The 27,068-nt window shown below is 37.9% G+C and overlaps 1 protein-coding gene across 1 annotated transcript; it reads left to right on the top strand.

Moving 5' to 3' along the window:
• The first annotated feature begins 153 nt into the window (after window positions 1-153).
• On the top strand, window positions 154-24,030 carry pcsk1 (proprotein convertase subtilisin/kexin type 1). The gene is made up of 14 exons (XM_059328573.1): window positions 154-534; window positions 1,610-1,714; window positions 1,807-1,929; window positions 6,519-6,665; window positions 7,730-7,806; window positions 9,242-9,330; window positions 10,631-10,803; window positions 11,065-11,277; window positions 13,433-13,533; window positions 13,646-13,879; window positions 16,965-17,122; window positions 17,723-17,856; window positions 18,558-18,719; window positions 21,818-24,030. The coding sequence occupies exons 1-14, from the start codon at window positions 346-348 to the stop codon at window positions 22,217-22,219; spliced, it is 2,307 nt and encodes a 768-aa protein (XP_059184556.1). The 5' UTR covers window positions 154-345; the 3' UTR covers window positions 22,220-24,030.
• The last annotated feature ends 3,038 nt before the right edge of the window (window positions 24,031-27,068 follow it).

The following is a 27,068-nucleotide window of genomic DNA, read 5'->3' as shown; positions in this document are numbered from 1 at the left end:
GTTCACACTTTCTCCCCCAGGTATTTAAACTCACATTTTACCGAAGGTAGACGCCAAACTGACGTCAGAGCACCCGTAATCTGACGTGTGCACGCCCCCCATCGCGACCACACACACACACACACACACACACAAGCCAGCCCTCCCCATCACCAGTATTTCCTCTCCTCACGCGCAGTTTCTCGTTCCCTCCATCTCAGCCAGCTGTTTCTTAAGGAATAAAACAAGGACATTTCCTCATCAAAACATTTAAGAGTTTTCGGCTGCTTTTATATTTTGGAGCCTCTAAGCTATTTGTACATATATACATATATTTTTTTCTCCTCTGGTTGAATTTGCTCTGAGATGGAAGTGAGATGTCGTCCAGCGGTGATGTGTTGTGTTTTCGCCGTCCTCTTCTCCGTGGTTCCCCGGTCGCTGGAGTCTCCTTTCATAGACAGACAGTACCTGAACGAGTGGGCAGTGGAGATCCCAGGCGGACTGGCTGCTGCCGAGGCGATCGCCAAAGAGCTGGACTACAAACTGGTCCGACAGGTAGGCTTCAGCTCAGACTACAAAAAAGCTGATGATTACTCTAAAACGAATTGGTGTGATATCAAAGCAAACTGGGGGCCTCAACATGTATCATTTTAATATCAAACATGTAATTTAACAGCAGCCCTGAATCCAAATGAATCATGAAATGTTAATGAAGCCTCCAGCCCACAGTATCAGCTGTGGAGCCAGGCTGTAGCTGCACCAATTATTCTGCTTTGCTTGACTGGGAACTGGTTGCTTTCATGATAGCCCAAAAAGCACATAATACATTTTCAGCACCTGTTATATCAAAGGAGGAGGATTTAATAAACCCATGACTCACTGTTTACACTTGTGATAACTCTGGTTTTCATTTCCCTATAGACGCTGTCCTCTCCTATACAAACACATTAGGGTCTCACTCTGAATCATAGGGCTCATTATTATGAAACTTGTAGCTCTGAACAACATCGGTCACTGATTAACCCGGCTGTCATGGATACTGAGGCACACTGTATGCTGTCACAACCATCATTTAGTTATATTACACTACATTTATCTAGAAGACACTTCTGTCCGATTTATGATTTACATTAAAAGCAGCAGCCTCCAAAACGACACAAGTTAGATGTCTTTAAAAATGGAACGGACACATTGTGGGATTTAAGAAATGTCACTTCTTAACATCAGGCCATCTATGCCATTAATGTGCAAATTACACACTTTAAGTTAAAAAAAAAATGCTTGTAATAATCCACACATGGAGGATTTGTTTATTTTCAAATGCAAATAAACTTATAAATATGTCTTCTAGAAATCTGATTACCTACTAGATAGTTTGCCATCCACTTAATAGGAAATACCACCCAGCATTGATCAAATAAGAGCCAAAATTGAAATCTAACACTGTAGTGATTAAACCATTGACTCTCTTAATTTAACATTTCTTGCTTCCCCATAAAACTGAATTCCTGAATCTTTTTGTAAGAGATAATCATGTTTGTAGACCTTTACGGCCTCAGACACCAAATGGCTGGTAATATGTAATTTCCTATCAAAATATTCAACCCGTCTCATGCCTTCTTCTCTGCAGATCGGGGCCCTGGAAGACCATTTCTTGTTCAAACACCGCAATCATCCTAGCAGAATGAAACGAAGCGCCAGCCATGTAACCAGACAGCTGTCAGAGGATGATCGAGTGAGTGGGCCACTTTTATAGCTTTTTTTTTTTTTACCTTGTCCTGCTCTGTGCATAATCCTTTTTGTTTCATTACAAAATCATCTTGTCAGGTGCTGTGGGCAGAGCAGCAGTACGAGAAACGTCGCAACAAGCGAGCATCCCTCAGGGAGTGCAGGGACTGCCCGGTGGATAAGCTGTTCGATGATCCCATGTGGAACCAGCAGTGGTACCTGGTGAGTCTCAAACAACACACAAACACACACACAACAGATTAAGATAGCCTGCCTCAGTTATGATTTAGAAAGTACATGAGAAATTCAACAAGTGGCTCAAAAATGAATTCAGTTCTGGTTCAAAAATGACTGCACATATTTTAGAAAATATTGAAACACTGTGTACTTTACTGAACTCCAAAAAAAACACAGATTTAGCCTGACATCCAGCCTGCTGGTAATATGTTGTGTCTGGTTGAGCCTTCTGTCTGCATGCAGCTGCTCTTTTCCCCCTGAGACTCTCTGAAGCCCTGTGAGTGCTGGACAGCTCCACACTGTCCTCACAAGGACCTCATGCTGCTCGGAGGCCATTGTGTGCGTGTGTGTGTGTGTGTGTGTGTGTGTGTGTGTGCGTGTGTTCTTGTATTTCCTACATAGTGAGGACCGTAGCACGTTTTTAACCAACAGAGTGAGGACATTTTTGCAAAGTAAGGACATTTCGGCTGGTCCTCACTTCTTTAAAGGCTTTTTTGAGATTTAAGACTTTGTTTTAGGGTTCGGGTTGCAAAAAAAATTATAATTATCTGACACTGTATTTTGTGGTTACAAAACTAACTAAAATTATAGTGAAAATGTCCTTCGTTTTCATCTTTGTCAACTTTTTTCATTCATAATGAAGATGGATAAGACAAAGGAAATAAGTGCAAAATTTACTGTGACCTCTTTTAATCTCCCACCCAACAAATACCCCATTACAAAAAACTAAAACTATTTAAACTAAACTAAAACTAAAGCATTTCAAAAACTAAATTAAAACTAACTGAATTTGAAAACAAAAATTCACAACGAAATTAAAACTCAAACTAATGAAAAATCCCAAACTATTATAACCTTGCAAGGGGATTCACTGTTCCAATGAAGGTCCTCACAAAGATAGAAGTACAAGAATGTGTGTGTGTGTGTGTGTGTGTGTGTGTGTGTGTGTGTGTGTGTGTGTGTGTGTGTGTGTGTGTGTGTGTGTGTGTGTGTGCATTTCTACGGGCATGAGGCAGTGTGAGTACGTTTTCATGCATGCATTATGTGTAGAAATACCAACAGAGGTAAAACTAAAACAAAAACAATGAAACAATAGCATGCTATTAAGCGGCTCGAGCCAAAAGAGCCATTTGCTTAATTGGTTACACAGTCCATGTGGAGATGAGAGGGGTGGAGAGACTATAATCCAGCAGGATGGAGTAGAGTAGAGCACCGTGCATTAAGTCCCAATTTACCCTGAATGGGATGTTTTAGCCCGTTGCAGCCAAGTGGCAGCAGAGAACAGTAGATTGTCACAGCTGTGCATCCTCTTCCAGATCCATTACTAACACATTCACTTTATCCTGCTGACCGCAGGCTGACCCCGACATTTACCGCTTTGACAGACATCTTTCCTGATTTTGATCCATAAGCTTAGTATGAAGTCAGTGGCTGTCCCATTGACCACAGATCATCCACACTGCAGTATATATAACAGTGGTTGGATGTGTTTGGGGGGAAATACCAAATAAAACAATTATTTTCATTATCCATTAATCTGCACATTATTTATTCCATCAATCGACTAATTTTTTTGCTCCATTTTAAAAAAAACCCTGTAACAATAGATGTTAAAAATATATATATTCCCCATATATATATATATATATATATATATATACATATATATATATATATACATATATATATATATATATATGACAAATTTGTGCCGAAAAATTATATTTAGTCTGAAAAGGAAAAGAATATTTATTTTTGATCTAAAGCAAACAAATCTAATTGATCTATTGATCTTGATCTTTTTCAATAGTCAAAGTGAGCATTTTTGAACAATCTGAAAAAAAATGATGTTGTATTTAAAAAAAAATTTCCATACTAACATTTTTTTCTTTACACTGTTCATACTGCAGATATACCAAATACTTTATTGTGTCTCTTGTAGTGTCTCAGATTCTAAACATCATTATATCTGACTGTACTGTATGATCAAATGTGCCTGTAATATATATGTTACATTAATATATTTATTGATTTAACATGTGACAATGACCACTAATTTAATCTAATTAGTAAATCAAAAAGATTGAAACAAAACAAAAACTCAATGCAAAACCCATGCATAAAACTCCTAAGAATAGGTGACAACATATTCACCATCATCTGCAGGAACAACACGAATAATCTCTGCTATTATATTTCATTTCACATCACAGGGACTAATGGGTTAATCACGTCAGCCTGATAAATTTTCATATTGACTATTCTGAGAATTGAGGATGTAAATGTGTGTTGCATCAGTATCTGTGTGTGCATTCTGGGAAAAGAGAGGGAGATTCACATTAGCATCCACTTCTCCGCACCTGTGCTAACCGAACATGAGTCACACGCTTTGTGGGGAATAAGAAAACAAATTGAGATGAATCATTTTTGCCGATGAGGGATGATGGCACTAATGGAATCGGCCTTAACATGCCGCTTAGTGTATTTCCACATCAGCTCGTGTCTGTGTCACTGCAGGAGCCACGCCATGGTTCATCGAAAGCATCATGATTCATTCTCCGTGTCTGTCCAGTGAGGACAAAGCTATGTAGAAATAAACGCTGCAAAGGGGAAAAAATGCTTTTTTTCCATCAGCCACTGATGTTATTTTCTTGCCTCTTGTATTTACAAATGATAATGAGGGAAAGGGGGCAGAGGTTAGAAGACAGTGACGTTGGCAGTGAAGGCGTGAGCTGGCCCGAGAACAGGATGAGTGTCTTTATCTTGAGTGAGAGCCTGATAATTTAATCAGGGAGTGACTCATACTTGTGGATTGAAATTCCTCCTGCCTGCATGGCTGGTGTGTGTGTGTGTGTGTGTGTGTGTGTGTGTTGTGTGTGTGTGTGTGTGTGTGTGTGTGTGTGTGTGTGTGAGAGAGAGAGAGAGAGAGAGAGAGAGATGCCACTGCCACTGCAGCCTCAGTCAGCCTGAGACAGAGCTACACTTCCTCATCAAATGTAAAAAATATGAACTAATTAGAGAAACATATTTCCAAAAATTTGAATCCATCAAAAAAGGTTTTTTAAAATGGTCAGATGAGGAAAAACTGCCGCTCCTCCTCGGGGAAGAGTCACAGAGCTGTAGATTAGATTAGCAGCAGTCTATGTTTCTGCCTGTCACACACTGAGAGACAGCTGTTGGTTGTTTTGTTTTTATTTTTTATTTTGTTTTTTCTTCTTTTTTTGCTGGGACAGTTAGATTGTATAAATTATATGTTGATTGTAATTCAATGATTGTAAATATTGCTTTCTTTTATTGTTATTAGTTTTTCTTTTCTTTTAAAATGAATAACAGAATTATAATAATTTATTGTAAATATTGCTTTCCTTATCTTGTTATCTTTTTTTCTGATGCTTGCTTTGGCAATATATACATTGTTACGTCATGCCAATAAAGCCAATTGAATTGAATTGAATTGAAATGAGAGAGAGAGAGAGAGAGAGAGAAAGAGAGAGAGAGAGAGAGAGAGAGAGAGAGAGAGAGAGAGAGTGGTGTCCATTGCGGTGCAAGTGTCAGTCTGTGTTAACTGTGCATCGAGGGATCTCATTGTGCTGTGGCGTGTGTGTCCACTCACTTGTTTTATATGCAAAAGCTGCAGAGCTACTTGCATAAGCTGCTGTGTTTGTGTGTGTTTGTGTGTGTATGTGCCATTAAAATTCATGCATGGCAGGCCAATGAGAGCCCCCTCAGCTGCTGCCAGCATCAACAAGTGAGTCATTTGGTGTTACACCAAAACAGGCAAGCTGTAGATATGAGCTGGTCGGGGGTGAAATCCTCTCTAGCAAATTGCAATTGAAACACATTGTGTGAAAATGTGACATCTGCTCGAGTATTTACATCGAGATTTGTGCTTTGTTCAATGTCATCTGGAATTGATGCTGTTCAGAAAGAAAGACAGGATGCTAGTGAGAGGATAGGAGTCAAAGTGGGAGCCAAGGAGAGGGGGAAAAAGGGCGATACATCATAGGGATGAGTCATGTCTTAGGGTGGCGTTCTGCAGTGTCTGTGCATAATGCGCAAAGAGCGAAAGAGCAAAGTAAGTTCTTTTTTTAGTCTTCGCTTGTCTCCAGCTCTGAATCATACTCTTCCCCAAGCAGGCAGGCTCAATCTCCCTCGCTGCCTGCTGATTTTCCATTTAAAACAGGCTCAGCACCCCTCCCTCCACCCGTTACATGTGATATTCTATAGCCTCGGAGATGGATTTCTAAATAATCCGACAGGGGGATTGAATGTGAGTCGAGCCAATAGAAGTGAGGGCTGAAACACAGCACGTCTCTAGGCACTGAAAGGCAACTTGTGGGGAAAATGATTCACTAAAGCCTCTATAGTTATGACCCTCCGGTAGCAATCAGCCTACAAGTGGCCATTGTAGTGGACTCAAGCTACAAACAGGCCGAAAATTAGGTGGTGAATTTCTGTAAAGGTCGGGCTGAGCGAGCTGGAGGACTTTGGCTGACCTTTTTCACATATAAGATAGACACTCAGAGATAATTTACACACACACAATGTGTAATTATTTTTCTTTTATCTTCCAGCAAGACACCAGGACGTCTTCCTCGCTGCCGAAGCTCGACCTGCATGTGATCCCCGTGTGGCAGAAAGGCATCACAGGGAAAGGAGTGGTCATCACAGTCCTGGATGACGGGCTGGAGTGGAACCACACAGACATCTACTCCAACTACGTAAGACACCCGTTTCCATGGAGACAGCCTCCGTCGTCTGGGTCTGCCGTTGCCATAGCAACGCTGCTGGTGACGCCTTACAAGGCGGTTCATAAAGACAGTAATAGATCTTCTATATGATAATGTCTGCCTTCCAAAGAGCTTTCTATTTTCTTTTTTTTTATGCAATTGGAGCTTTTGGCTGCAATGCAAATTAACTATCTAGTCTACTTCTAGCATTTAGGAAAAGCAGAATATGATAATATTTGTTTGTTTTTTTATCAGTCTGAAAGGGGTTGCAGATAATTACAAGCGGGAGTGACTGAATGGGATTTCAAATAGGTTTCATTCTGGCATGGTTTCTCCAGTTGAGAGGAACTCTAAAAAGGCTTAAAAAGCCCCATCTGTGGTTTGGTTTCAAACAGTGCTGTTGCTCTCAGAAGCCGCTGCCTCGTCTGTGCAAAAGAACGGAAGAGGAAGAAAAGGATTTAGGGCGGGAGGGGAAGAAATAATGTATGACAACAGAGCTGATGGAAACAACTCCCACTGTAATTAAGTTAACGCTGATTCATCAAAGGGGCTCAATCAACCGAGACGCTCATCCTTAACAATCAAGGCATATGAGCGGCGTGCATTTGCATAACTTAATAGCAGTAATTCTAAGACGACAGTCACAGGCATCTGATATTAATCAGATATTAAATCTGTTAGTGTGAAGCAGAAACTGAAAGGAAGCATCCATTCTGAGTTCCTCATTAATGACAACATAATTCGTACATTTAATCATATTTTACAGTGCAGGGAAACGATGCTCAAAGACATAAAAAAGAGGAGAGACGTGACTTGCCAACCCACGTACAGTTTAACAGTTTGTCGAACTAGAACACAACCCTCAGGGGAAAATGCCATTTTCAAGCAATCTGAATGTTTCAAAAGATAGTTGTTGACAAGAAGTCATTCAATATGTGTTTCACTGTTTGGACACATCACCCTCTCTTCTTGTCACCTATCATATGTGTCTCCATGACAGAAAATGCGCGTTTGAAGCCTTCGTCACTGATCTTTTCTGTCTGTTGGCTTTACAGGACGCAGCAGCCAGCTACGACTTCAACGACAACGACCCCGACCCTTTCCCCAGATACGACTCCACCAATGAAAACAAGTGAGTTAAATGTTTAGAAGTGATACTGTGACATCGTCTGGACTTGGTTATTACAGGGTTAATCTCTGTGATAATAAATATGTAGGCACAGATCCTGCTAAAGGATTGCAAGGCTCAGGATTTATCTTCCTCTCCAAGCATTTCTCAGACCAAACCTGAAATTAATGACTCACCCTCTGCTAACTGTCACACATACACAAACAAACACACACACACACACACACACACACACACACTTCACTCCTCCAACAACCTTGTGCTCCTTTGTTATCAGTGTACTCAACAGTTGAAGAATTACAGAGCCACACAATCAGAGATCCTCCTTGACCCTGTCATTATAATCAATATTTTCTGCTCTAAACAAGACCTTTTTACAAGAGAAGTTATATTTTCAAACAGCATAGTGGCCTCTTGTAATCAGATAAAAATGAGGGCATGTGTAACAGCTTAAAATGACCATTGGGGAAACACAATGCAGAGGAATTCTTGCCAGAAACAGCACATGAAAAATATGTACAGTGATTGTAACATCACACCCACACTGCAAAAAAAGAAAGGCAACAAGGCAACAAACTTCGATAAAATTTTAAGTTGGACAATTAAACTAAATATTTTAAGTTTTGTTTTTGAGTTTGCTCAACTCTGAATTTCTCTGGCACGATTGTAACGCCGCTATGAAATGTCAGCTAATGTTGTGACCACAATTTTGAGTTAGCATTGATACGCTAATGGCTACTCTTGTAGCTGTAACAAGCAGCGCCGCTAGCATCAGTTAGCCGCTAGCATCAGTTAGCCGCTTGCATCAGTTAGCCGCTAGCATCAGTTAGCCACTAGCATCGGTTAGCCGCTAGCATCAGTTAGCCGCTAGCATCAGTTAGCCGCTAGCTTTCGCTAATAACAGAATTTCAACGCTTTCCCGCGTTTCAAAACAAAGAAATAAGAGTTATCAGAACTATTGTCCCTTGTTGTGAACCCCAACTTAAATATATAAGTAACAACAACTAACCAACTTGTTTTTGAGCAGACAACTGGCTTCCTTTGTTGTGCTAACTAACATTATTGCCCTAAATGTCAGTAATTTATATTTCCAAGTTTTACCAAATGAAATCACTGTTTTAGGCCAAAAAATACAAGTTGGCTTTTTTGCAGTGCAATAATACAGCTCAACCTGATGGATGTAGAAGTTATGCAAGATTACTGATTATAACACAAGTGAATGTTTTACAACCCTGATTCAAAAAAGGTGGGCTGCTGTGAAAAACATAATAAAAACATAATGCAATGATTTGTATTCAGTTGAATATAGCACATAGACTTTCTAAATTATATGTACTGAATTTGATGCTTTGTGTTTCAATGGTGTTTTACACAGCATTCTAACTTTATTGTAATCAGGGTTGCAATTAAATGTATATTATATTTAATTTGTTCACAGACATGGGACAAGGTGTGCTGGAGAGATTGCTATGCAGGCAGACAACAATAAATGTGGTGTTGGAGTGGCTTACAACTCTAAGGTTGGAGGTAAGAGGTTTATTTCATGATTTTTACTAATTGATAAGATAAAGATGGATGTGGTGTGTGCTTATGCATCATACATTATGCATTAAGGCAACAAAAAAGGATGCATCAACTACTTTAGTTTTAAGCTCTCCCATTAGATACCAGAGCTACACATCCCTGGAGTTTATTTATTTTATTTGTAGCCAGTAGGGAAGGAAGCTGGAGATCTGATTTTTACATCAAATAATTGCATAACGTCACTTTAGGTTTAGGTTTTATTTAGGTTTAGGTTTTATTTATTTGCACAGTTAGAATTACATAAAATGTCAAAGATAACATATAATGTAAAGTGCAGGGGGATAACCCAGATGGGCTTATTTAAAGCCTCCACCTAAAATTTCATAGTTATTAGAAAGTAATAAACTGATAATAGACTTAATTACTGAGCTCCAAACCACCCAAATAAGGGTTTGCAATATTAGGACTGCAACATCTAAAGAGCCGGGGTGCATCTTAAAGGATAGTTCTGACTTTTTTAAGCGGGATTGTATGAGGTTCGTATCCATAGAGTGTGTGTGTGTGTTACCTACAGTAGATGGTGGTGGACACACCCTCAATTTGCAGGAGCAGGCCGGAGTACTGACACTGTATTGCTGTTTTTTAGCCACCTAAAAAAATTTATCAGTTTAAGTTTTCTTCCTCCCCAAGATGTAGCCATATATTGATGATATTCATGAGCTTTAATACCAGTTCATGATGTTAAACCCTATAAAGCCTGAACCGTGAAATAATTGCCAGAAAATTCTAAATTTTCAAAACTGGAGTGTTTGTTGAACCGGCTAACATTTTTTTTAATTCAATATCAATTTTCATATATGAATTTAATTTGGATCATATTTGATACATCAGGTCTTTTTGTGCAATTTTTTGCTCACAATTTGCTTTTCTTGAACTCACATAATCATATAAAACCTAATATTTTTAACCAAATAAAACTTTTATCTTTCCTTTTAACATTTTCCTCAAACATACAAAATCATCATACATCATACATCTGCTGATGTGAAGTTTTCATGCAGCAATGACAGATCCACCAGTGGAACCAGCAAATCTTTTTTGTTACATCTGGTATTTTTGTGAAATTTGTTGCTCAGTTTTTTTAATCATCAATTCATGTATTCATCAGGTTTTTCAGGAAAAAAATATCACACTGATGATGTAGAGGTCTCAAAAACTTATGTATCAAATATGATACACTTGGCTTTATAGAGTTAACCAATAGGTTAACTATGCACTAATATTCCTGCGTCTCTCTGCTCAGGGATTCGTATGCTGGATGGGATTGTGACTGATGCCATCGAGGCCAGCTCTATTGGGTTCAACCCAAACCATGTGGACATCTACAGTGCCAGCTGGGGACCCAACGATGATGGCAAGACAGTAGAGGGCCCCGGCCGCCTCGCCCAGAAGGCATTTGAATATGGTATCCAGAAGGTAAACGATAAGAGAGGCAGTTTTTATTCACATTCAGCTAGTGTGATCTCAGACTGAAGTTCCTAATGGGAGCTATTATCTGTAGAAGTGATGGGAATCAGATAGAACAGAATCAATAAGGACAATGTATTCAGCTGTTAAACTTGTCGGGGTAAACAAAGACACATTGGAGAGCGTCTTCATCCCGAAGGAGGCCGTATCTGATACAACACGTCCAGTGTTTCTTGTCGTCTTCAGCTCTCTCTGTCTTGTCCTCTGCAGGGCCGTGGTGGGAAAGGCTCTATCTTTGTTTGGGCGTCAGGTAACGGTGGGCGCCAGGGCGATAACTGTGACTGTGACGGCTACACAGACAGCATCTACACCATCTCAATCAGCAGTGCCTCCCAGCAGGGCCTGTCCCCCTGGTACGCTGAGAAGTGCTCCTCTACTCTGGCTACAGCATACAGCAGTGGAGACTACACCGACCAGAGGATTGTAAGGAACTGCACCTACTTTATTACGTTACGTTGCGTTGCATTACGTTGCGTTACCCCTGGATTCCACTGGATGCGTAACGGCTTCAGATCCGTCGTCGGAGCCGTTACGCACCCATTATAATCAATGTGTGAGATTCCACCGGCTGCAGATCCGCTGCGTAATGAGTCCGACAACGCAGGGCCATCCGACAGCCCTCGCAACACTTGTGCAGAGCTTCTATTTTTGTCGGACGACGGAGCACGGCGCATAAATTCAGCACAGAACAGATCATTCGGGAAAGGAAGTCGTGCACAGACAGACACAAAATAAAACATCCGGTATATTTTCAAAATAAAGTACCTCGGGTTCACGGCGGATCGTATTTCATAACTTAAAGACCTGAAATCAACAGGTTCGAGGTTGTCACTCGTCTTTTCACCCCACTGACACCGCTCACTCCGGTGCTTGTTGTAAACAAACAGAGATCACTAAGGCTTGTTAACAAGCTGGCCGACCTCGTTAGCGTTCGTTAAGACGGAGTCGCTGGATTTGTCTCCAGTCATTAACGAGGAGATGTTGATTATCTTCCAGTTATATCAATTGATTAAGCGTGAATTCGCGAGATCTCGTGCGTCCTCGGGACTCTGCTGTCCGCAACAGCTCCGACACAGACGGATCCGGTGGGTGTTGACGGACTGCGTAGATACGCAGCTGTTGCGGACAGACCCCTGTCGGAGTCGTTACGCATCCAGTGGAATCCAGGCGTTACGTTACGTTACGTTACGTTACGTTACGTTACGTTACGTTACGTTACGTTACGTTGTGTTGTGTTGTGTTATGTTGTGTTGTGTCATGTTATGTTGTGTCATCTTATTAGCAAGGTTATTATAGTTAACGAAAACTAACAAAATAACGAAAACTAGAATTGAAAAAACCTTTTCGTTAACTGAAATAAAAATAAAAACAAGAGTTTTTAAAAAAAACGATAACTAACTGAAACTGTATTGTGTGGTAACAAAACTAACTAAAACTAACTAAAAATATAGAGAAAATGTCCTTAGTTTTCGTTTTTGTCAACTTTTTTCATTCATAATTCAGTGTTTCTATTTCAACATGCAGGAACACATGGTAAATATGTTTACTGAGACTGGGATGTTTACACTTCAACCCAAATACCAAACACCTGGAACCTGTAAGAGTTAATAACCTTATTGAGGCTGAGATGATAAACCAAAGGAAATGAAGGCACATACCCATTACAAAACAACTAAAACTAACACTAAAACTAATAAAAACTAAACTAAAACTAAGCATTTTCAAAAAATAAAAACTAAACTAAAATTAGCAAACTCACTCTAAAAACTAACTAAAACTAACTGAATTTGAAAACAAAAATTCACGACGAAATTAAAACTTAAACTAATGAAAAATCCCAAACTATTATAACCTTGGTTATTAGTTTGTGTAATCAAGTCAAGTCAAGTCAAAGTTTACTTATAGAGCACATTTAAAAACAACCTCAGTTGACCAAAGTGCTGTACAGTTATTAAAATAGAATAAATCATACACAACTGGGTATAAATAAAAACAATAAAAAGAATAAAATACTAAAAACAGTAAAAACAATAGAATAAAATAGAATAAAATAGTAATAAAAACTCAATCCAAAGAGATGAGAAGTTTTGTTTTGAAACAAAATTTTGAACTGAGCCATGTTGGTTTCGAAAAAGCTGACTCTTCAGAATGAAACAGATCACTTTTATGATATTATACTATTATATACTATTCTGTTCTCTGCTATGTCATGTCATGTCCTGTCATTTTATTATGTCATGTCATGTTATGTTATGTTGTGTTGTGTTGTGTTGTGTTGTGTTGTGTCATGTTATGTTGTGTTGTGTCATCTTATTAGTTTGTGTTATGCTATTATATACTATTCTATTCTCTGCTATGTCATGTCATGTCCTGTCATTTTATTATGTCGTTTTTATTATACTATTCTATCTCATTTAACATGTTATGTTATGTTATGTTATGTAATGTTATATTATGTCACATGTTACACTGCACCCTGTCAATTAATACTAAGTAGATTTGTCATGTTATTCAAGGTCATCTTTCTTCCTGAATGTGTTTTTTTTATTTTATGTTTCTCATTGTCTGTTTGCTCTAGACGAGTGCTGACCTGCACAATGAGTGCACCCAGACTCACACTGGAACGTCTGCCTCTGCCCCACTGGCTGCTGGAATATTTGCACTGGCACTGGAACAAAAGTATGTAATACTAAAAATAAAACACCTGTGATTTTGTTTTAAAATCAAAATGTGTCTGATGTCATTTGACCCGTCTGTCTGTCTGTCTGTCTGTCTGTCTTCCCTCCTTCAGTCCAGACCTCACCTGGAGAGACCTGCAGCACATTGTGGTGTGGACCTCAGAGTTTGATCCTTTGGCCAATAACCCCGGCTGGAAGAGGAACGGAGCTGGGCTGATGGTCAACAGCCGTTTTGGCTTCGGCCTTCTCAACGCCAAAGCCTTGGTGGACCTTGCTGACCCCGCCACGTGGAAGCATGTGCCTGAGAAGACACAATGCATCGTCAGGGATGATTCTTTCCAGCCCAGGTATGTAAATGTCTTACAGCTGCTTGTCTATCTTTTGATTTTTGTTTGTTGTTCTGCCAATGGATTTTTGGCCACTGATTTTTAAATGAAACACTAACCTGCACAGTACAGTGTATACCTCATATATGGGGTTGCAGTGGTGGAATGTGAAGTATATTTACTCAAGTACTGTATTTAAGTACAAATTAGAGGTACTTTTTCTTTACTTGAGTCTTTTCTTTTATGATACTACTTTTTAGAAGGAAATAGTGCAGGTTTTTTTTGTACTCGTGGGGACAGAGCCTTCTCTGTGGCGGCCCCAAAGCTGTGGAACAGCCGACCTCTCCAGGTCAGAGCTGCACAGTCTGTTGAGCACTTTAAAACATTATTAAAAACCTTTTTATTCTCCTTGCCGTTCAGTCCCAGCTAGGCAAGAATCCTTGGCTTTCTTTTTTACTTTTTTACCCTTTAATTTGTCTTTTGTATCTCTAAATCTGTTTTGGATTGAGTTTTTATTACTATTTTATTCTATTTTATTATATTGTTTTTACTGTTTTTAGTATTTTATTCTATTTATTGTTTTTATTTATACCCAGTTGTGTATGATTTATTCTATTTTAATAACTGTACAGCACTTTGGCCAACTGAGGTTGTTTTTAAATGTGCTCTATAAATAAACTTTGACTTGACTTTGACTTGACTTGACTTGACGTTTTACTTTAAAAAAATAATAATTGGCAGTTATTTTGATAATCATTAAGTCATTTTTCAGTTGGAAACATGGTTACAGCTTCACAAATATGCATGTGTGCTGTGTTCCCGTGTTTTAGATCTGGACTGTTGGTTGAAAGGTTAAAGATAAGCTACAATTTAGCAGACTACAACAGTAAAATGATGCTTTTACATTAAAGCACAAGTAATAATAATCTAATGATATAATAGATAATAGTGTAACAGTCACATGGGATTTTTTTCTGCATGACGTGCTTTTACTATTTTTAATCTCAAGTATATTTTGCTGATTAGTATCCACCACTGTGGTGTAACTTGTGGATAATCATGGTTACATTTAAAATTCACTGTTATAGTCTACACAACATTTCTACATTTTGACAGAGTATGTAATTTCAGAGGAAGAGAAAGGGCTTTATTTCCTTCTGTCCTGACATTTTTGGTCCCACAAAGCAAACAGATGTTATTAAAGACACATCTGTTGCTTTTCAATGGAGTCATGATGTTAACAAGTCTTAAGCCTGGGTGGTCTCCCTGCGTCATTAAAATAAACCATTTTTTTTTCTAAATCACGATTCTTCATAATGACAGCTGAGAGCATTTGAGGTCAATCATCAACTCTAAATGCTAATTGTTAAACAATGGGATTAAATATCTAAATCCAAAAGCTGCAGAGCACTGGCAGAAACTCCAACAAATAATCCCGCCCTTCTGTTGTCTCAACAGATGTGCAGTATGAATTCCTATACGGATTAATGACCCAAGAAGACCGAGGGCTAATGCTTGGCTGCGATGTCCTTAAAACAGGGGTGTCAAACTCAAATACACAATGGGCCAAAATTTAAAACTTGAATAAAATCGCGGGCCAACATTGAACAAATAAACCTTTTAATATATACCAAACATGTTTTGCTTTAACATTAAATATGGAACCAGCAACGCTTATAAACATACAATATATAACTAAATAGTGCAGACATGCAAAATCAAATTTCAAATAAAAAACACATCAATGTCATTAATTTATTAAATAAAAAATAAATAAAAATAGTATGCCTCTTTTCTATTTGCATCCTTCTGATTTAAATATCAAAATAAACTTTTTCAACAGGTTCATAAATTCTGCCTTTCTTTTCGCCATTTTTGGGAAGGGGTAGCTGGGAGACAGCTGTAGCTTGAGGTTGCTATGACGACTGTCACAGAGGAGCGTTTCTGAGTCCTGTCCTGATTGACGCGCCAAAACAACAGCAGGGCATTGTGGGATTTGTAGTATTAGCTGTAAATGCGCTGCGGGGCCGGCTTTTATAGTACAATAATAAGATAATAATTTGGTATTGCCTCGAGGGCCAAATAAAATGACACTGCGGGCCAAATTTGGCCCGCGGGCCAGAGTTTGACACACCTGTCTTAAAACAAGCTTTTGATTTCACATTGATCCACCGGTAGACAGCTTCCTATGGAGCTCTGTATTTCCTTAAGTGTCCATTTTGCAATTTGCTTTGGATTATGAGATTCAATAGCACCAACAACCAGTTTCCCCATTACCTTTCTACATCCCCGTCTAATCCTGAGGATTTGGCTCTACATTTCCGTCAATGCTTAGTGGTCTACAACCCCCTCCAGCTTTATGCCAGCTTGAACACGGAAATCCTTTCATTCATGTCTGGGAGGGATGGGGATTAACTGTTTTTGCAAATGAATGACCAAATCTGCCCATGCATCCTATGCACGCTTGTCATGTGTGGAATACTTTCCAAAACTTGGTATGTCATTGCGCTGTCACACAATAATATCTTTAGCCTCATAGCATAATTGCCTAAGTAATTTTTTGGCCAAATTGTGATATCTGCCTAACTTTACTCTCCTACTACTGCTGTGTCTTTCTGCCTTATTGCATATGTTCTCCCTATCAGAACACTTGTTAGAGTCCAAAATCACTTTCTGCCTTAGTCATCTCTTTGACTTAGGCATTTTTGCGGCTACATATAAACCAAACTACATTATTTATATGTAAGAGAAAAATTGCCTTAGTCAGGGCATATTCTGCCTAAGTCACTTTTATCTGTTATGAAATTGATGTGTTTAATTTTTTATGCAAACTTGTTCACACTTCTATTTGAACTTACTGTTACAATATCAATTAAGAATACCAATGGGCTTACTAAAAATTGTGTATTTTCTTGTTTCCCGAAAACGTTAAAATATGACTTAGGCAAATATGCTATGAGGCTAACGATATGTAAAGTGTGCGGCAGTAGTATGGTTTCTCCCTCCCTGCTGCTCTGGGTCTACAAACATTAATGACAACATGTCAGGGAACCACAGGGAAAGATGTTTGTGTGTCTCATTCCTGCTATTTTAATGCATCCCACAGGGAGCTGAAAGCAGCAGGGGAGATCACTATAGAGATTCCAACCAAAGCCTGTGCGGGCCAGGAGAACGCAGTCGGCTCACTGGAGCACGTGCAGGTGGAGGCCAGCATCGAATACACAAGGAGAGGAGACTTGCACATAACACTCACCTCACCTTCTGGTAAGCGACATGCACACACACATACACTACTGGTCAAAAGTTTTAGAACACCCCAATTTTTCCATTTTTTATTGAAATTCAAGCAGTTCAAGTCAAAAGAACAGCTTGAAAGAGCACGAAGGTAAGTGGTGAACTGCCAGAGGTAAATGAAAAAAGGTAAGCTTAACCAAAACTGAAAAATAATGTACATTTCAGAATTATACAAGGAGACCTTTTTCAGGGAACAAGAAATGGGTTAACAACTTAACTCTATGGAGTCTTGGGCTATTTTGTCCATTTTTGAATTCTTTTCATGTCTTTGTAAGTCATTTTGTGTCTTTTTTTTAGTCATTTTGTGTCTTTTTTTAGTCCTTTAGTTCAACATAAAATGTGATTTTGAATCTTTTTTTACTTTCAAAACACTATCATGCTCAATAAAGAATTTTAAATGTTGCAAATGTGCATTAATTTCAGAGTACACTGAGACATTAAACTGCATCATTTTCAATTAAATTCTGGAAAAGTTGGTGTGTTCTAAAACTTTTGACCGGTAGTGTACATAAACACACATCAAAGTAAAAAAAGTTCTTAGCTGATCTCTCTGTTTGGATTTTCCCTTAGGCACCAGTACAGTGCTGCTGGCCGAGCGAGAAAGGGACACATCATCTAACGGCTTCAGAAACTGGGACTTCATGTCTGTCCATACATGGGGCGAAGATCCTGCTGGTACATGGACCCTAAAGATCACAGATACTGTGAGTTGCACACATATTAGATGAAAAGCACATTTGGCTGCACTCAAAAAAATAACTTGTTCCCAGAACGTAATAAAATTATGGAAATAATTTCCACCTTAATAAAATGCTTTAGTTTAGCGAGAAACAATTTTGTTGAGCGACAAAATGTAAATATGATGTATTTGCGTTACTGTTAATTAATTACCAGGGGTCAGTCTAACTAGATTTGTAAGGGTAATTGTAACATACTAACGTAATTTTATTGGGCCATTTAAACTTGTATGATATTATTAAGAGTTACTTAATTTAATAGGGTAGAAGCCCGGGTTCTTCCCATCTGTCTCCCCCCTTCACACTGTCTCTCACTATCAATAAACCCTTGAAAATGGCCAAAAAATAATAATTTCTAATTAGGAATGTGCACATGACTGCCACCTACTGCTCTGGACTTGTAAGCAGAATTGATTTGAAATCTTAGCCCATTAGAATTAGGTTGTTTTAACAATAATTATTCTTGTAAATTTTAGATTATTGCATGTTATGCTAAAATTACATGTTTTAAAACTGTTTAACCACAAAACATAATTTTATATAGTAGAAGCTACATGTTAGACTAAGGATTAGGTGACAGACACCCAGTTTGCTTTTTTTGAGTGTGGTTTCTATGAGGCTGCTGTCGGTTCTTCCTGAGATCTAACCAACATTATTTCCCTTCACAGTCTGGTCGTATGCAGAACGAGGGGCGGATTTTGAACTGGAAGCTGATTCTTCATGGGACGTCAGAGAAGCCTGAGCACATGAAGAAACAGAGAGTGTACATTCCCTACAACGCTGTGCAGAATGACCGCCGTGGTGTGGAACGCATGGATGACATGATAGAGGTGAGGACAAGGCATCAAATTTAACCCTCTATGGTACGGTGTTGCCCTCAGGCAACATACCCATTTTTGGCCTGTCAGATTTCTACAATGCATGTTTTTGAGTGATGCGATACTTTAAAAAAGAGGGAAGAGTATAGGGAACCAATAGCAATGCTTTAATTTGTCACATGACCTCCCAGAGGTCATATTGAAACCCTATTTTGCAGACTTTTCCAAAGAAAAAAACACCTTTGCCATTTTGCGCCACAAAAAAATAACTCAAAACATAATTTCCTTCCCTTTTCTATCTGGAAAAAAATATATTCCTACTTATAGGTGAGTAAAACTTCATTTTTGATAGTTTCATACACTTAAAGTGTTCAAGACATTCATTTCAATGGGTCGTTGGTTCAATTGTACAATGTTGCCTAAGGACAAGAAACCGGTTTAAAAAAGTCCCTTTTATAATTTTTTTTAAATTTAAAATGTTATGTATGTACCCTGTTGAAATTACTGAATCTTTTACACGTGTAAAAAAAATAATTTTTTTTTACACGTGTAAAATTGTAAAAACGTTCTTTTTCACTTGTGCACCGTTATGGTACAATGTTGCCTACGGGCACAAACCCCCAAAAACTTCCAAAAAAAAAAAGAATTATAAATTTCTTCATGTTCATCTTCATTGTGTTTATTTAGTCTATTTTAAGACAAAAAAAACACCCCAAACATTTTTTCCTAACTGGCATCATAATGCGTACCATAGAGGGTTAACATAAAGACCTGGTTTAGAAGTAGAGGAAAGGATTGTGTGAGTATATGTTGTGTCATATTAGCATATGAGTGTCATGTAAAATTAGACCCATAACTTTAAAAGCTGAATGTAGCAATGCTAAATATACACAAGAGTGTTTTTACAATCTTTCTTTCATCTTAATCTGGCCCTGGACCTATTTCCAAATCTTAGTCTAGGAAACGTTTTATGGTTAGGAGAGCAATAGTAATTTGCTATTGCCGTTTCCAAACAGGATAAGATTAACAGACCTGTGCCAGTGCAATGTCCCCCCAAACTAATCCGAACCGTAGTCCATGTCATAGTTAGTGAATCCAGAGCTGGGGGAAATGTATGTGTAGAGCACATAGGAATGACCCCTTGTACACTTGTTAACCCTCTATGGTACGCTTTATGATGCCAGTTAGGAAACAAAAATGTTTGGAGTGTCTATATTTTTTTCTTCAAATAGATTAAATTAACATAATCTGAAGAAATGTTTATATATATATATATATATATATATATATAGGCCCATAGGCAACATTCTACCATAACGGAGCACAAGTGAAAAAGAAAGTTTTTTAAAATTAATTTTAACATAACTTATTTAATAAACATGTGTAAAAGATTCAGTAGCTTCAACTTGGTACAATACAAAACATTTTAAATTTAAAAACATTATAAAAGGAACTTTTTTAACCGGTTTCTTGTCTGAATGCAACCCATTGAAATGAATGTCTTTAAAGTGTATGAAACTATCAAAAATTAAAGTTTACACACCTAAAAGTAGGATTTTTTTTTCCAGATGTAAAGGGTCCAGGAAATGACGTTTTGAGTGATTTTTTGTGGTGCAAAATGACAAAGCTGTTTCCTTTGAAAAGATCTGCAAAATAGGGTTTCAATATGGCCTCCTGGAGGTCATGTGACAAATTAAAGCTTTGCTATTGGTTCCCTATACTCTTCTCTCTTTTTTAAATTATCGCATCACTCAAAAACATGCATTGTAGAAATTTGACAGGCCAAAAATGGGTATGTTGCCTGAGGGCAACACCGTACCATAGAGGGTTAAGTGAGCTGTATAACGAGACTAAGAGCGCCGCTTTAACCTAAATGCTAATGTACAGCATGCTAGCATGATCAAATTGACCATTATAACGTAAACGATCAACATCTTCACCATTCTAGGCTAGCATTGTTAGCATGCTAACATTGCCACTTAGCATGATAACAAAGTATGGAGTGTTAGTTTCGCAGGTATTTTTTATATTTTTGGTGACCCGAACAAATTTAATTGCTCACGTGTCTGTGACATCACTGATAAGTGTGCTTGCAACCTTTTGACCAGAATAATGACTAATATGACTTCCACTAGCACATAATTACGAAAACTAAACTCAAATATAATATACAGACATAATCATACAGAAGGGCCTTTATGTAGTTGGATGAATATTTTAGGTTGATAAGACATGGCATGAACATTGGGTCTGATATACAAATTATTTCATCTCAAGATTTGTGCTAGAAATCATAATGGAATAATTTGAAATTATTTCAATCTCAGAACAAATGTGACCGATTATTGTAAATAATAACTTTCCATATACAGTACAGGCCAAAAGTTTGGACACACCCATCTCATTCAATGCGTTTTCTTTATTTCCATGACTATTTACATTGTAGATTCTCACTGAAGGCATCAAAACTATGAATGAACACATCTGGAATTATGTACTTAACAAAAAAAGTGTGAAATAACTGAAAACATGTCTTGTATTTTAGATTCCTCAAAGTAACCACCCTTTGCTTACTAGAATATAAGACGTGTTTTCAGTTATTTCACACTTTTTAGTTAAGTACATAATTCCACATGTGTTCATTAATAGTTTTGATGAATTTACAATGTCAATAGTCATGAAAATAAAGGAAACGCATTGAATGAGAAGGTGTGTCCAAACTTTTGGCCTGTACTGTATGATGTGGTGTTAGCATGCACAGTGATATAATTGCATATTAATATTTAAAGCTATTTATTATGTGCTCTCTAGGACATCTGAATTACAACAATGGGCATGACAGTGTATAAATTGTAGCATTTTGTATTGTCATTATATAATTATAGATGCATTGTGCTGATCTACAGAGCCAACTCAATAAAATAAAAAAATTGGTCACTGTCCAGGTGCTCCAGGGCTGCATTGATTTTTTTTTAATACATATTATAAAACTGCAATATGATTCCAAAATAAACAATAAAACATGGTTATGTTGTCTATCTTTAGATGCACGCTCTGTGAATCAACACACACCAATAACCTGTCTCCTCTCTGTCTGTCTGGTGACACAGGAGCCCACGCAGGCCAAACCACCTCCAAAGACTGAGTCTGCTCCTTCCAACCCACAGAAGGAGCCCAAAAAACCCTCAAACCCAGCCTACTCCCCTTCCCTGGCCCTGCTGCGTCTCCTGCAGACGGCCTTCAACAGGCAGACCCCGGCCCTGCGGCGGCCCCAGTCCGAATCCAGGGACTGGAGGAAGCAGCAGCCGAGCCGGAGCGTCTCTCCTCCCGCGACAAGACTCCCCCCTCAGACGTTGTACCAGGCTCTGGACTTGATCAACAAGTACCGCGGCCCCGAGGACAGCGTCTACAGCGACTACAGCGACGGCTTCTACAGCACCAAGCCGTACAGGCACAGAGACGACCGGCTGCTGCAGGCCCTGTTTGAGATGATAGATGATGACCGCATATGAAGGCCTGGAGGAGAGGAGAGGAGAGGAGAGGAGAGGAGAGGAGAGGAGAGGAGAGGAGAGGAGAGGAGATGGAAGATAGAAGATTGTGGGGAGCATGTGTTGGTTGGGGAGCAGAGGAACAAGGCGAAGAGAAGAGAGAAAGCAAAGCACTGGAGGAGGAGAAGAAGAGAAGAAAAGAGAAAGGAAAGAGAACTCTTCCACTCTGTTTTGTTTATTTCCCCCAAAATGCTGCATATCTGATCTATTTACCTTCATTTGCCAGTCACTGTTCATTTAATAATTCTCATTCAGTCATGCAAATTTTTAAGTCCACATGTGATTTGTTTGAGGCCTCTCTGCTACAAACTGTATCTCCACATAGTCAAAGTGAAAGCATTTAAAACATAAGAAAGGAGCCTTGTCTCTCTTCTCCTCACTGCCTGCTCAAGCATGCCACCTTTAGAATATAAGTTTTGTATAAGTATCTATATATTATCTATATATTATACAAAGACAATGATTGTAATATGGTTTCGAAAACACGTCACATCGAAAAATTTCACTTTCAAAAATCCTTTCTGTTTCTAATAGGTGTTTTCAACTCCTACATAGTTTTATTTTCAGTATGTTTCACTATAGGACACCAGCTCACTTTAATCACTTTAGAGGACAAATTAAACCTTTAAAATCTGACACAAAGTTAAATAAGAGTCAGCATATATTCAAGATGAAGCAAAATTTAAAAAATCAAAAAAAAAATCAGATATTTGAAATTATTGAACTACTTTTGTTGGCAAAAGAATTATCCTCAGGGTGTCAACAAAGCTCAGAGAGTAACAGAATCATATTCTCAGTATTAAGAGAAATATATAAAGATTATATAGTATAAAAGTATACAGATGAGACACAGTTGTACCACTTCTAAAAAATCTACTCTGGTAATAATAAATGACAGATGGAGAAAGTCTTTCAGTCGAGTAGCGATACATTAAAAGTGGAAAAAAAAGACAGATTAATCTTCTTCTTGTGCTATTTGTTTAATTTTGTATAAGTCCAATGCTGCATTAAATGAAATATTTTTCTAAGGATCCTCATAGTTTATGGAAATAATATAAAACAGTATCAAACACTTGAACGGTTTATTTTCTTGTGGCGTAGTTCACTCAGTCACTGCAAAGTCAGTGTAGTTACCATAACTACTGTACCAATGAACACTGCCAAAATCTTTGCTGTCAAAAAGCTTCAGTGAATTTCAGTGAATGTGCAAATGGCTGACCAATTGTTTGTTCATCATCTGCAATATGCCAATTACAAACAGTTCCTTGAATCCTGGACAGATTATTGCATTAATATTCCTTCTCTGGTATTATTTATTTGATATTGATGAACCTCTCACACTTTACAAACTGACCAGAAACTCTGTAGAATAGGGGCTCTGCACCATCAAGCACATTCATCTTGAACGCCTTAATATATGCTGTAATAAATGTACATTCTCATCTCCACATGGTTTAGATCAACTTCTAGCGTTAAGTGTTTATGACATAAATAGTTATGAATCCTCTATGCAGAGTCTCTATCCTCCAGCTTGGAACTGCCGGCCCCGCTTCTCTGCCAACAAGGTGACAGGAAAAAGATGTTTGGGACAACGCTTCACATGCACCCTGTAATTTATTCATTCTTTAGTGTAGCCCGTGCTGTTTTCTTTATCTTTTTTTTGTTTTTGACTGATGCTTCAGTCCGAAGTTGTTTACACAAACCAATATTATGTCGCAATTTCTGTATGGATGTACAAACGTAATGAGATTTATCGTAATAAACTGCAAAGTGACCTCTTGTGTGTGTTTGAGTCTCTGGCAGCGACCCAGCTGTGGCAGCCTGTGGTAGATAAAACGGAAATATAGGGCTTGGTGAGAAATCTAATTAATTTGATTAATTTGAATTAGAGTTTTAGTAGTTGTCCCAAACAGCAGAGTCAAAAATATATATATATATATACACTACTGGTCAAAAGTTTTAGAACACACCAACTTTTCCAGAATTTAATTGAAAATGATGCAGTTTAATGTCTCAGTCTACTCTGAAATTAATGCACATTTGCAACATTTAAAATTCTTGATTGAGCATGATAGTGTTTTGAAAGTAAAAAAAGATTCAAAATCACATTTTATGTTGGACTAAAGGACTAAAAAAAGACACAAAATGACCAAAAAAAGACACAAAATGACAAAAAAAGACACAAAATGACAAAAAAAAAAGACACAAAATGACCAAAAAAAGACACAAAATTACAAAAAAAGACACAAAATGACAAAAAAAAAAAGACACAAAATGACTTACAAAGACATAAAAAGAATTAAAAAATGGACAAAATAGCCCAAGACTCCATAGAGTTAAGTTGTTAACCCATTTCTTGTTCCCTGAAAAAGGCCTACTTGTATAATTCTGAAATGTACATTATTTTTCAGTTTTGGTTAAGCTTACCTTTTTTTATTTACCTCTGGCAGTTCACCACTTACCTTTGTACCCTTTCAAGCTGTTCATTTGACGTGAACTGCTTGAATTTCAATAAAAAACTAAATATATATATATATATATATATATACTGTATGTATGAACAATGAATCACAAGCAGGGGAGTCCTGAAGCTTAAATGTGTGTCTGACTTCTACTTAATGGAAGCAAGTGGTGCTGACAGTCCCCATATATTCAGCCACGCTAACAGGACGCTAAATGGATGGAAGTGCCAGTTGGTTCACCACTGTGTTCCAGACTGAAATATCTCAACAACTGGCGGATAGATTGTCATGAAATTTTAAAGACATTTTTCCCCCTTTGATGATAACTTAAAGCAGCTATTCTCAACCTTGGGGATGATTTCTGGGGGTCGCCAAATCATTTTGGAAGTCAGCTCTGTCTCCACTGTGTTAAAGTATTCATGTGTTAATGTGTTTTAGTCTTTTTGGTCATTTCATGTCTTTTTTTGGTCATTTTGTGTGGGGTTTTTTTGTAATTTTGTGTCTTTTTTGGTCATTTTGGGTCATTTTGTGGTCAATTTGTGTATTTTTTGGTCATTTTGTTTCCTTTTTTTAGTCATTTTGTGTCTTTTTTTAGTCATTTTGTATCCTTTTTGGTCATTTTGTGTCTTTTTTGGTCAATTTGTGTCTATTTTTTTGGTCATTTTGTGTCTTTTCTGGCCATTTTCTGGCTTTTTTCGTTCATTTTATGTACTTTTTGATCATTTTGTGGTCAATTTGTGTCTTTTTTGGTCATTTTGGTTATTTTTTGGGTGATCTGAACTGTGCGTGTGAGATTGTGTTCAGTGAGCGGGGGTCGCGGACAACATGCATGTTAAATTGGGGGTCTCAACTCAAAAAGGTTGAGAACTACTGACTTAAAGGACCAGTGTGTTGGATTTAGTGGCTTCAAACAGTGAGGTTGCAGATTACAACCAACTGAATGACCCTCCACTCAGTCCCCTGAGGGTGTTCAATCATCTCAATATCGCTGTGTCAGCACTGGAGAGAAGTCGGGTCGCACCAATTATCAGCTGCTATAGGGAAAAAATGCTCCTGCTGGTTTGTATTTCTTTTAACCAATCAAAAGTGTCTCGGGGCGGAGCTATGGCCACAATGCAGCGATGGCGGAAGGGAAGGGAGAATTCTACGTAACAGATGCAAACAATAGCTGGTTTAAACCAAGCTTCATCCAAGAGGTGAAGTTAAAGTGAGCACAGATTATGACCACTGGAGTTATCATTTTAGATATTGGACCCATTTTTTTCAAACCACATCATTCTGGCATGAAAATGGCATTTTTCTGATGGACAAAAAATGAACATGTCAATGATCTTTGTCTGTCCCAGCAACTTATTGTTGTGAAATATGATTCATTCTTAAAGTCTTATAGTCTTAAGTAGTTTTTTTTTCTTTCTTTTTCTGTTATTTCTTTCTTTTCTCCTTATTGTTGTATAGATTTATGATGATTTTAAACTCTAAGCTATATTTATACAGGGTTTATTTTTTATTTTATTTTTTTCTCAGGGTAAATGTATATTGTAATTGTTTGTAATTTTATTCTATTTTGTAGATGGTGTAATTGTATATTGGATTTTTATAGTATTGTGATTTTGTATGTAGTTGTAAAAGCCCAACTAGGGACGGGAGTTGAAAATTAGCTGAAGCTATATCTCTGTATGCAGCACATCAGATGCATGTCCTGTATCTATGCTAACTGCATTGTCCCTATCAAATAAAATACATTAAACAATGATTACATAATACATTATGCATGATAATCACAACCTTTCAAGGTGGAGAAAAGACAACGCTCACTGGGGCGACAGTAATTGTTTACCATTTTATACCACTGGAGCAGCTTGTTATGTGCAATTTCTTAAAATAGAACTGCTTTGCTTTAACAGTCTACATCTGGTGAATCAAACTATTGTAGGAAACACTACATTGGCCTTCACTTTAACAACCTCCCAAGAAGTGGCATTTGGTTTGTCCTTTGTGGGTATGTGAAGGGCTAACAAACAAGCTAACAAAAGTGATTATACACTAATGAAAACATAGTCATGAGTATTAGATTCCATTTCTGCCAATAGATCTCCCTTAATCCTACACATTTCTCCTTTAACTTGTTATCATGTGGCATGATCAGGTCAAATTCCTGCAGAACTAATCGCCTGCATTCCCATCTGTACTGTTTGATTTGGGCTAAGTAGCAACATGCTAAAGCAACATGTTAAACTAAGATGGTGAACAAAATGAACACTATACCTTCAAAATATTGGTATGCTAGCATTGTCATTGTGAGCTTGTTATTGTGCTGATGTTGGCATGTCTGTAGACTTTTCTTTAAATAG

Source organism: Centropristis striata, chromosome 3, assembly GCF_030273125.1.
Source record: "Centropristis striata isolate RG_2023a ecotype Rhode Island chromosome 3, C.striata_1.0, whole genome shotgun sequence".
NCBI classification, from domain to species: Eukaryota; Metazoa; Chordata; class Actinopteri; order Perciformes; family Serranidae; genus Centropristis; species Centropristis striata.
The sequence above is the reverse complement of the archived record's forward strand: the minus strand, read 5'-3'. Positions and strand labels throughout refer to the sequence as shown.